The sequence below is a fragment of the Schistocerca serialis genome, chromosome 5 (assembly GCF_023864345.2).
Source record: "Schistocerca serialis cubense isolate TAMUIC-IGC-003099 chromosome 5, iqSchSeri2.2, whole genome shotgun sequence".
NCBI classification, from domain to species: Eukaryota; Metazoa; Arthropoda; class Insecta; order Orthoptera; family Acrididae; genus Schistocerca; species Schistocerca serialis.
In genome coordinates this window covers 493,382,112-493,395,263 of record NC_064642.1, presented here as the reverse complement: position 1 = coordinate 493,395,263, position 13,152 = coordinate 493,382,112, and the positions used below count along the sequence as shown (strand labels likewise).

The window sequence follows — 13,152 nt, the reverse complement described above, 5'->3', positions numbered from 1 at the left end:
GCTATTCAGTCCTGATAAATTGAATTACTGAGATAAAAGTAATTTTTAACACTTATTTGAGGGGCTGTAAACTTTCTTTGTAACTGACGCAGATGACAATGCACCACTTTATGTGACATCTTTTTCTCGTTGTATTTAGGGTTGTTAATAAACTGTTAGTGACAAGAGAGAAAATAGTGAAGAAATCTTAACATATAAAATTGAGCAAAGACCTTGTATGAAGAAGCTAGGAGACAAGTACAGGCTATGTAACTGAAAATTATAGTGTATTTGGAAAAGTACTTGGTTAAATTGAAGAAAATCATTTCAAGAACAACAAATGACAAAAAAATTAGTTCCTGCTTCTACACTGGAGTTGTCAAATATACTTTACCATTGTGTGTCTTATTCAGGTATAACTATTAGCAGTGGGTGTGGCACTTTCATGATAAGTTAATGCAGTTACTTGGAATTTTTTCACAAAGAATGTGAAAGTGGTAACAACCATCTAATGTATCTTATGTACCTCTGTCGTCTGGTGGCTTCGATTGTCGCCTAAGTGCTATTGTTACAGTAGTATCGACAGATGATGGGTCAACTGGTGCAGAGGATGGTCGCACTGGAGTACTTCCCGATGTCCTCCTAACATACGTTGTAGCAGCCGTGTCATTTGGAGTACTTTTGCTACGTGCATCTTCCAGTAGAAACTGGAAAAGAAATTTATTACATGTACTTCATAAAGTAATTTTAATACGCTCTAAAAATAAAAGCAGCATGCAATTCATATATCAGGCGTTGTCTATCAAAACGGAAAAGAAAAATTTTTCAACACTTCTAAAGAAACAACAACACACAATGGATATCATGTATTGTGCAAAAATCTACCAACAAAATAGATCGGCCCTTTGCATATCCAGGTCACTAGCTCAAATGAGTTTCTGAAAACAAAGAGAATTCTGTTTGCATTTTTGGCGACATAAGAACACGTAAAATATTCCAAGAGCAGATAACTGCTCTAGTTTCGCCTTATCCCTCGCCAGCATTTTTTTCCAACCCGAATAGATATCATGCACAAAAGATGTAATTCTGAATAACTACAACTCTACATTATTACAATGACTATATGTGAAGACAGTGGATAATTGAAAGGAAAAGTGTGTTAATTACAGAAAATCTACAGTAACAATACCCTAAAAATAAACATGCACAGCTTATTTTAAATAATCAGCCGTAAGACAGGCAGAGACACAAAACTACAATAGAAACTTTAGTGAACAGAATTACTGCACCAGTGATATCTAACAGGTTGAGAAGAGAAGTCTACTACAAAGCAGAAACTACTGGGTGTACTGGAACAAGCAACTGTCAGCACACCTTATTCCTGTCACCGTTATCAACCCTAAGCCTCCAAGAGGGTCGTCGCTCTTGGTGTACTTCCTCTTCTTTTCCACCTGTTGCCACACTCTTTGAAGGCACTGTTGGGCTTGCTGTAGTTATTGTTGCAGTAATTGATGGTGAGTTAGTAACAGCAGGAAGCTGTGGAAACCGAATATCAGAAATGACACCTTTATAACGTGGCGCTGTATTAGTACACACTACATTTAACCCAAGCAAGTAATACGTTCAATAATTCCACACCCTGACAGCCAAAATTACAATATCTGAAAACTGGAAAATAGTAAGACAAGTTCAAGTAGCCATCTATGAATTTTTACGCACTCCAACTCCACATACATTTGAATCTTCATTCTCTTTTCATCTGCCTATCAAATTACAGTTGTTCTGTTCTTGCTTTCATTTTGTATGGAACAGTTTACAACTGAAGAAATTTGTTAGCACTAACTCCTTGTCATTAACATCCATTTCAGTGAAGGACAAGGTTTGCGCTGTGGTCCTGCTGGTGCACATCATGGCAGTCATCTAAATAAATTTTTGAGAAACAATTTCAGTTCAGACAACAGTCAACTATAGCATTTTTAAAGTTTATAACTCTTCTTAATCGAAACTTTCTGTAGTAATCACGCACTTCATAATACATTTTTGAAAATGTTCTAGAAATGTTGGAAGCACCATTTGTTAACCATGTGTACACAATATCCCAAAAAAATGTAAAGGACACTTCATGTAAATGTAATGGCTGGTTTGATGAGACAAACAAAGAAGAGAACAAAGGTACAAATCAATTTTTTTTTAATGAAATGATTTAATACTGGCAAACTGCACAGAAAACCTATAACATCATAAGTTATTATATATATAAGAGCGCCAACATATTGGAATGTTGACTCCACCAAGAGATATATTTCTTAACTTTTAGAGCTTCTAACTTACACCAATACAGGCAGACTTGTGTGTTTGGTAGCTCAGTGCAAAACTGAATACAGAGCACCACACTAAATACTTAGGCAAATCTAAATATGTTCCTTGAGGAACTATCAAAATTAAAATGTCAGTGAATATGTTGATAATGTAAGAATCTTTTATGTAATATCTAGCTTATTGGATTCCAATCACATCAACATGTATATCCTTTGACTAAGAAGCAAACAAACACCAACAAATTTCCTAAAATTATTTTTCATGATATTTTTGTTCCCATGTTTTGTATTTTTCTCTCCATGCTTTGCAGTTGCACAATTGTGTCTGCCCCACAAGTCAACTGCCTTCTTATCATTCCTAAACATTAATTATATTTTTGTTTTATCTAATAATTAATGCCAAAACTCAAAATGAGTTCTACACAGAGTTTTGAGTAAACAATATTTACTTTTCGAATGCCTGATAAGCATGAATAAAAATATTGCCACTATGTGGTAAACAAATACAGTTTCTATGGTTAATTGCAAACTACAGGATACCCATTTTCTACATGGAAAGGAGTGGTTTCAGCTTTATTCCTCACTGGGACATGAAAGAGGAGGGAGATGGAGACCAGAGAAAGGAGGAGGGGTGGGGCTTATGTTCATATACTTTTAACACACACCTGTTCATTATTGCTCAATTGCTGTGTTGCTTGTTGAAGCTGCTGCTGATTTTTTCGTTTTACCAGCTGCTCTGCAGACTTTATTTCTTCTAAAGTGACACCTTGAGTGGATCGTCGTGTTTCACGAACACGTTTTGCATGTGCTTTCCTTTGCGTTTCTGATTCCTCATCACGAACAGGTGGGACAAAGGATCTGAAATAAATGAATTTATTTTAACAACTATATAAATTTGATTAAATGTATACCTACTACCTTCACATTAGTATTTTATCATAAATGGTGCCTCTAATTTTTTCATTTTAATTATTCCAGTCTCATTTTATTATATTCTCAACGCTCTCATACTGGGGATTCATTTTCTCTTTTCCTGTTACAAACATATGTAATTATATTACTGAAATGTAAGCTGCAATCATGTTCACCTTACAATGCTGCAGACTGATGGGATAAGACACAAGCCTAAAAAAAGGACTTTTTCTCACCTTACAGTAGCAATATGTGTGGTCCTAAAAGGAATTAGTAGTGTTACACGAGCTATTATGTATCCTAATCTTGGGGTAAAAAAAAAAAATTATTTTAACTTTGCAAATGGAGAGAAAAGTTTTTTCATTACAAATAAAAAAATTACTTCCTACAATTTTACAAATGAGAAAGCAAACAAAACTTATGAACTAATGTACACTTGCATTGGCTTCTTTAATGTTTTAAAATGTCTCTTTTGACAGTATTTAATGCCGTAGCGGAAGTCAACCTAGCAGGCTGCTGCACATTACATTCTGAATACTTATTTTTATGGTACTTCAACTGCAGTGAAAAAGGGCCTACTCTTAACACTGAAACACTACCTTCCACGGTAGAATGACTGCTGCTTAAGACAGCCTCTTTTGGAACAACATCAGGTCGCAAAACCTATGGATTTTCTTTGTAGTTCCACCACTTTTGAACACCGTTTCAAAGTTAAATTAACAGAGCCCTGTTATCTATGATATTAGTCATTTAAGAGTGAGGGAAATGGGCAGTGGTAGTTCAGAGTTAAATGCAGCAGTATGTTTCCTGTGGTTGAGACATTACACATTAGCTCAGCTCATTGAATGGAAAGGAATTGAAGCCTTTATCTTTCTGGTTGTCTTTAACCTGCACTCATCTCATTCAGCTTCATTCTGCTTATTTTTTAAAAAAAAAAAAAAAAAAAAAAAAAAAAAAAAAAAAAAAGGGGCAAGAACCAAACTGTTTGAAAGGCTTCTGCAAACTAAGTTACAATTCTACACCTCTTTATTGCAACTGAGAAACAATTCTAACTCTATATAAATGACACTCACAGTTTGTATTCAAGTAATGTTAACATTAGTATCTCCATAAAAATTAGAAAAAAATCATTTTACCAGCACAAACATGGTAATGATGTGTGCAATTAACTTATGTTGTGTGCAGAAATATAAACATCACAATACCGTATTTACCCTAGTATAAGACAATCCTGAATATAAGACAACCCCTTCCCCTCCGCCCCTTTTTAAGAGTCTCCTTTAGCAGAGCTCATTTTTAATATATTCTGAGTACTCAAAGTTACAAACTGTTTTATTGACATTAAGTACCCGCCAAACCCTTAAGCATTATACCTATTTTAAAATAAAGGCTTTTCCGATTGCCTACATTAAAAAATACAACAAGAAACCAAAAGGAATGGTTTACATTAATTTTTACCGTTAGCACCTTTTTCACTTACTAAACCTGTTGGCTGTGGTATCATTATTTTTAAGCACCACCCTCATCCTAACAGAACAGTTGTGAAGTTTATGTCTTTATTGTCACAAATATTTCACGGTTTCTTCCAAATACGTTGTGATATCCGAGGTTGTGATTACGGTGGAACCTGAGAATGCAGATGTTTTGCTGAATATGTATTGGGTTTTGCTTCAACACTGACGAGAATATAACGCAGTTTCTTGCTTCCAAATATATTGTCTGCTCGCTGCTCTCTCAACAGCTACGCGGAATCAGCATCTGACACACCCTCATTGATTCCTGTTATACCTCATGATCAGTGTCAACAACATTGCTGTAGGAAACATGTAAGTATACTATGGTCCCTATCTAGACAACCACAACTGACCCCTATCTAGATCATCATCTGCTGAAATGTACAACACCACAGTTCTGTTTTTGTCCAATTTTGAAGTCAATTCAAATGGTTTCAGGCAAACTACAGCAGTATAGGTTCTCCTGGTTGGTAGCAAGACAGAACTTGCTGCCCATTCAGTACTCCATAACCTACTTCTCAATGAAGACTGTATCACTCTTCCCCTCCAACCCTTCCAAAATGCTGTGCTGAGCAACTGTGAAATTTGGGCTGCAATATCTTCTACGGTGCAGGTCATACGCAACATCACTAACTAATACATAAAGACTGCAATCACAATTCAATAAAATCTTCTAATTTCCACTTGCTCTGTGATCTACTGACATCTGTTGGCACTACCTCCACAAAGGGTCTTGCCGTTGTAATTTATTCTTGTGATAACAATTGCTGACAGTTTAATACTTTTTTTTTTAGATATTTAATTCTGAATTAATTTCCCTTCCTGTTTCCTACACTGTTAACCAGCACCATGAATGTTGGTATACAATATCCACATATGTATGAGAACTTTTACTGCAAACCTGTTCAAATATAATAAGAGTTTGTAAGATAATAGCTTTAAATTCTATGTCCTCCTGGATTTCACGAAATTGTGAATTTCAAGCAGAGCAATAGGTGGTTGTTGTAAATAGTTTATAGTTTCTCATGTATTGTTTGCACTAATGCCACGTGAGTCAAATGTCACTTGATTGTACGATCAAGGTCGATACCGTATAAAGCACTTCGGTGTATTAGAAAATGTGTAACCTGTTTGAGTGCGAGCATTGTCTGCTTTCCAAATTCAACATAAATCTGCACGTGACCTCCTTAGCCCAAGATTCATCAGTAAATGTAAGAAATACCTATATCAAACTATTAAACAGTATAAAAACATTGACCTCAGCATCAATAGTTGAATATGTGAATGTAAGACAATCTCGTTGTCTTCGGACAATGAATGGGGGGGAAAACCTCATCTTATAATCGAGTAAATACGGTAATAAACTGTTTACCCTTTCTGCTTCTGTACCTGAAAACAATGACACACACACACACACACACACACACACACACACACACACACACACACACACACACAGAGAGAGAGAGAGAGAGAGAGAGTATCAGACATTCATAATATATCTCTGTAATTTTAAAGATTAATTACTTATTTACACCAAAAATGACAAAAAGATAAGGCAAAGTAAGAAACATGCAAAACTCTTGATACACATGCATACTACACTTGTGAGACTGGTAAACCACACAATTTGATTGATACATGACCATCAACACATTGGGCCAACCCTGAAGGGCTAAAAGCACCTGTTTAGCTTTCATACGCATCACAAATGTTTCAAAGTAACAACTGTGAAGGGCTACAAGCACTGCAATATTAAAGCTGGAATATATAAATTAAATATTTGGGGGGAAAAAAAAACAAACAACAAAAACACAAGCCATTAAAGCTAGGTCAAACAACTTTATAATTAATTAAATGACTATCCACTAATCAGCATTTGCTATTTTTCTGATGAGAAATTTTAAAGCACTCAAGAACAAACATAGCTGTAGATAGTTATAAATTACAATGAAGATAAACCTTGTCAGCCACGGAACTACAGGAGAAAGGAAACTCACAAATTGTTTAAAAATTTCCAATTACCTGTTATTAGCAAAGAATATTTGAGGAGTTGTTCAATTTCCACTTAAAGTGGAAGTTGGTTCTTTGCTGTAGTAAACTATCTGAGCACTATAATGAACAGTCACTACTTATTTTGAAATACGAAATATCAAATCAAATTACTATTGGATTTTTAAAAAATTCTTTCCATCTCTAATCATATGCCAGAAAATTGACACTGTCTAGAGCTCCAAAAGAATAGAAGAATAGTTGGATATGCAGGACCAACATTAATACATTTAATAAATGCCTCACATGGATTTAAGTAATACCGATGGGAGTGATTAAAAATAGGCCAATTTTTTAAAGTTTGAAGCTGGAAGTATATCTTTTACAATTGAGACTGATGAATAGTTTACAGTGAGAAAACAATAACACAAACAACTTGTTACTGGTTACTTTCAATAAAAAAATTCTTAAAAAACTGTTCTTACAAATCAAGAAAGAAAATTGCTATAAAAACTGATCAAAAAACTCAATTAATAATGAATTTTTTTATATTACACCTGACAGATCACAAATAAATTTGATACCACTTGAAAACAGAAAGGGAGACGGTGATGTATGTTCTGCTAATGAGGTGATCATTGGAGACTGACTACCAACTCAGCAGGAAAACATGAGAGTATTCATAATTTGTAACTCTGCTTGTCAGAGAAGAGTGATCCATAATTATAAGAATTCATACATCAATGAAATTATGTTGCTCACTTCAGAAATCAGATTTATATTGCCCCATATGTTACACCAAGTATAAAGATAAGTAAATTTAATGACTGTCTAAATGAACTAGATGCCTGCCACATCACATAATATTATTATTTTCTTATGTGAACCATTTCATTAGATGGCCAAATGACTGCAGAAGAAATTACTGAAATTAGTATTAATTTACAGTGAAAAACCACAAAAACAAAAATAATGGGCATGCATTAGAGAGAAAAAAAAAATCACTCATTCAGCATAAACACACATGACCTTAGGGAAGAGTGATGATATCTACAAACAGTTGTTACAGAAATGATGTGTAAGAATATAGGCAGAAAGCAAAGAAAAAACTGAAAAGCATCCAAGTGTTAGTGAAAACTGATGTTGTGAGAAACGCACTTGAAAAAATTTTTAAAGATGTTCCCTGGGCTTAGCTTACTCCCACCGGGTGTTGTGGGTGTAGGTGGTGTTGGAAGACAAGTGCTGGCAGCACTGTCCTTTGGAGGACTGAAACTAGTGAAGTTAGCAATTCAGTGAACACAGTACCTTATTTAAAATCTGATGAACCACACACAGTATAAATTAATATCTTAAAAACATTTTCCTCAGTTAACTGGATAGCACAGCACACATTTGCAGTGAGCACAAGGTGTTTTATTCTCTTTCCCCCGTTGTTCCCTCAAAAGAATAAATTTTTATTCCCAGTATGTTGCAACGAAGAATCTTCTTTCTGTGCGAGTACAATTTAAATAAAAAAGTGTCCTGATACAGGAAAACATTCTGCAATGAAAACTTGCCAAACTCAGATACATAATTAAGTAACAGTGTACCCAGAACAGTCTGCACTGCAAAACAAAATGACTTTTTTTTTAATTTGGCGAATTTTGTATAAAAGAACTTGCAATTCATTATCTCTAAAAAATGGTTGTACAGAGAAACAAAAATCAAATAACTTTTACCAAAAAATAACAATCTTAGTAAAATATCAAAATGCATGGTCCTGTTATACTCTAAAGACCAAAGGATCCATGCCTCATGGTGCAAAAGTTACTTGAAACAACTGCTGCAAATTTTCCATCACTCTAAGTGAAGCTAAGAGCAAACAATCGCAATTCTGCTAAGTTCACACATTTATGTACATTTAAATTACTAGAACATTAATCATATAATTCACATGATCATAAAAAAATGGTAATATGACTAATCTGTGACAGCCAAGTAATATCATTATGTTAGCAAACATCTGCCCACCCAATGACTATTCCTTACTGAAAGGACCTTTGTATTTGAATTTCAAGTGGAACTTTTTGATTTCCATGCTTCTATGATAAGCCTGCTGTAAACAGAGTCCTCACATCTTCATTTTGAAATCAAGTTCAACTATTTTCATTAACTGTTATTTCTAAGCAACATAATTTTGCAGTAGATGAAAATTTTAACTTCCTCAAAAAAATTTTCCACAACACACCACACGTTCTATTTCGAGTAAGGGTTTCCCCCACTGTTTTACAGCCCCTTAAAAAAAAACAACAGTGCACTGTAAGAAGATAAGATATCTGAGGCTATTGAATCTTACAGTTTTTGTCACATAGCATTTTAATGTATGTCACTCAGCAAAGACATAATATGAATATAAAAATACTACTAACTATTTCACGGAATTTTCCAAGGAAATTATTAGGCATGCAAACATTCCATTAACACAGTTCAAGTCGAAAAGTTCCAATAGAAAAAAATAGTTTGCACAGAGCAGTAACATACAGTAGTGATACCCGATTCGGCAGTGATATCGAAGTACTGTGGTTTTAATTGTCAAAGTAACTTTTCACAACTTTACAGTTGCAGTATAACTGCCTAAATCTTTCAGAAGTTTCATGACCCTAAACTGCAATGACATATTCTGTCTCTACCATTACCACTGCCACCACCACTCCAAACAGAGGAAGTATAGCAACTAGAAGATATATAAAAACTTGCTGTTTCTATCTGCCTTTAAATCTCAGAGCATCAATGGAAACAGGTGTCTAAAAGGTTATATCAGTGATGTACGTAACATATGCAGGTAAAATTTGTTCACATCAGTATTCCTGTAGAGGACATAATATGAAAATCCTTTAAGGTATGTCACAGACACTTTGTGACAGAGTGAAGAAAGGGAACCATGTAGTCAACAGTAAACATATGGAGTTGAATAGTAGCCAATGATTGAACATCTCTTACAAAAATGCTTTCAGGCTTGAATAATTATAACTACACAAAATGTATAATATTTTAGCCAAGCCAGTGATCACAGGAGGATTATAATTAAACTTAAAAATGCTCAATAGTGTTTGTAATGTTAGTTGCCCAAAGAGTTTTGTTGGTGTTCCATAATTTTCATAATTTTGACTGTGATAAATTGACACTGACATGTTTATTTTAGGGATGCCAGTGTAGGAGTACACACAAATTAAGTAAAAATTTGTTCAATTCACACATTTATTTACATGAATAAGTGCACCTCCAAATTTTCGACTGTGTGAGACAGTGTGTGCCAGATAAGTCAGATTTGAAATTCTACTTTCTAATATCACTGTTCGACATGGGTTCTATTTCTGATATTAAAGTATGTGCTTCTAGACCAATTTACCTTGGGAAATTCAAATATGTAAACAAAATATCGTTGTCAGGGATACTTTTTATGTAATATGTATATATATGTATATTCACAATTCATGGCAAACACAGAGACGTTATAGAGAAATATGGGTATGTTGCCGCATCCAGTAGTGATAGAACGTGATAATTTCTTGTGCAACAGCAGGTGGGAAGAATCAGACATCATTAGGTTATCCCCTGCCACACCTATGTCATTAAGACCACCTTAAACATCTCATTAACTCGAACGGTGACAGCCGGTTGTTGCCTCGGCAGTAAAGATTCACGCCTCCTGGGGGGCAGGTGCATCGAGTTTACAACAGTGGTGTTAGCCGCAATTTGTGTCAGTCTTAACGAGTGAGTGTTTTGGCTGCCAAGTAACTGTCTGTCATATTTCCGAGCATGGTTGAATTTTTTAGTTCCTGTGTGCAAACTGATTGAGCCTGGTGCTGAAGGTAAAACGACTGCTTGTTTTTACACATCAGCGTTCCTCTAGTTCTCTACTATTAATTTAATACAGGTGTGTCACCAAAGTGGTATTTTTAAATTTGCAGAAATGCCACGTTGTCGTGGATGTCGATGTAAGCCGGACAACGTCTGCTACATCTGTGGGAAGTTCACTTTTGCCAGAAATAGGAAGAAAATTTCTTCAGTCATAAAGAAAGCATACAAACATTACTTTGGAGTAGAGGTAGGACACCAAGATAAAGAATGGGCACCACATTTCTGTTGTGCTACATGTTACTGCAAACTAATTCAGTGGTGGAAAGGTAAAGAGAATGTGGCGTTGTTTGCTGTTCCCATGGTGTGGAGGGAGCCTAAGGACCATGTTACTGATTGTTATTTCTGTCTAACAAAAATTCAGGGTTTTACAAACAAAAAGTCAAAGAAGCACATTGTTTACCCAGATCTGCCTTCAGCGAGAATGCCAGTGCAGCATTCCGACAATCTTCCAGTACCTTCAAGAGCTCGAGGTCAAATTCCAAGTGACAGTGAAATAAGTAGTACTGAAGAAATCACAGATGATGATTCTTTATATCACTGCACAAGTGAGTCATCGCCACATTTGTTAACACAGGCAGATTTAAATGATTTAGTACGTGATCTACGACTAAGTAAACAAATGGCACAACTGCTTGGTTCAAGATTACAAGAGTATACTCTACTGCACCAAAGTACTAAAATCAGTGTGTTCAGGCACAGAGAACATGCCTTTATTTCTTATTTTTCAACTGACGCAGCACTGACATTTTGCAACGATGTTGCTGGCCTGATGAAAGTGCTGAACTTCACTTATATTTCACAGGAGTGGAGACTTTTCATAGATGCATCGAAAACAAGTCTGAAGGGTATTTTGCTCCATAACGGAAATAAAATACCCTCTGTTCCAGTAGCTTATGCTAGTTTGACAAAAGAAAATTATGAATTCGTACAAAGGATGCTAAATTCATTAAAATACAATGAACACAAATGGAAAATATGTGCAGATTTCAAGGTAATTGCTATGGTACTGGGAATGCAAGAAGGCTACACAAAGTATGCCTGTTTCCTTTGTGAGTGGGATAGTCGAAACCGAAATTCTCACTACGTGAAAAAGAAATGGCCTAGGCGAAGATGGAAAGTTGGCGAAAAGAATGTACAACGTGAAAGTCTCGTAGCTCCTGAATATATACTACTTCCACCGCTTCACATCAAACTTGGCCTGATGAAACAATTCGTGAAAGCCATGGATCCAACAGGCTGTCAGTTTGCATATCTAGCTACCAAATTCCCCCGTCTTTCAGCTGCAAAAATAAAGGAAGGTCTATTTGTGGGCCCACAAATCAGGGAGCTGCAGAAAGATGCAAATTTTGAAGCATGTTTAACTGATAAAGAAAAAACCGCATCGGACTGTTTCAAGATGGTGTCGGAAAACTTCCTTGGAAGAAGAAGAGCTACTAACTACAAAGCAATGGTGAAGGATATGATCAAAGCATATCAGGATTTGGGGTGCAATATGTCTTTGAAGGTACATATGATGGACTCTCATCTGGACTACTTCACAGAGAGTTGTAGTGACGTATCGGATGAACATGGGGAAAGATTCCATAAAGACATTTCTACCATAGAAAGGCGCTATGAAGGGAAGTGGGTACCTTCTATGTTAGCAGATTATTGCTGGAATATCATTCGAGAGAAGAAAGATTCACAATACAAGAGAAAAAAGTGATGTGCATTACAAGGCAGTGGCTCATTGTTTGACAATTTTCTGTAATTTCTCATGTCAAATAAATGCTTCAAAGTGTATACACAAAGGTTACTGTGTTATATGTTAGATCCCACCCTCCATTAATGTGATGAACTTATAACATCATAAAGATGTGTATTTGTTTGTCGAATTTCACCTCACGTTTGCTGCACTATATCAGAAACTGAAAAGAGAAATAAAATTGTGATTACTCATAAACTATCCCTGACAGAAAAAAAACAAAAAAGTTTTCAATTCAGCACTCAAAATACAACTAGGATCACAATATTTTTTATCAGAAATAGAAGAAAAGGTTTTTTTTGTAGAACAGTGTATTTTACTGTATTATTTTCTCATAATCTTTCAATTACTTTGTCAATACATATGCATAGCATGATATTTGTGTATTTCTAAACATTTATGAGTACTGTAATACTCTTCATTTATAGTTAACCGTTAAGTTAATTTGAGCTTTCTACGAGGGTTGGAACTTTAATAGTGGCAACTAATTATTTACGGCTCCTACAAAATAGATACGTGTTTCAAAGTTTTTCTGACATTCAAAGTAGTCACCAGCATTGTGTTAACCCGTTGCCAGCAATGTGGAAGTCTTAGGACACTCTTAGCACTGCCAGTTGTGTTGACAGTTCTAGCGGCGCAGTCTATTGCCCGACGAATTAGCAGCAGTTCTGAAGCAAATGCCGTAAAGGGTTTCCTTCAGTTTAGAAATCGAGTTGAACTTACAAGGGCTTCAGGGGAGCGGAGTAGGTGGTATAGCACATAGCAGTCCCATCAGTCAAACAAATCAGTAACA

At 35.4% G+C, this 13,152-nt stretch overlaps 1 protein-coding gene across 6 annotated transcripts in view; it reads right to left on the bottom strand.

Moving 5' to 3' along the window:
• Nucleotides 1–13,152, bottom strand: part of LOC126481672 (protein phosphatase 1 regulatory subunit 12A) — a 374,220-nt gene that overhangs the window by 135,130 nt on the left and 225,938 nt on the right. For 4 of the 6 annotated variants that reach the window (XM_050105600.1, XM_050105601.1, XM_050105604.1 and 1 more), the window contains 4 exons: nucleotides 7,874–7,987; nucleotides 2,963–3,155; nucleotides 1,354–1,515; nucleotides 506–686 (listed from right to left, as the gene is read on the bottom strand). In XM_050105600.1, coding sequence (XP_049961557.1) covers nucleotides 506–686; nucleotides 1,354–1,515; nucleotides 2,963–3,155; nucleotides 7,874–7,987 — 650 coding nt within the window. The remainder of the gene's footprint in view (nucleotides 1–505; nucleotides 687–1,353; nucleotides 1,516–2,962; nucleotides 3,156–7,873; nucleotides 7,988–13,152) is intronic. The other 2 variants (XM_050105605.1, XM_050105603.1) reach the window with 2 other exon arrangements.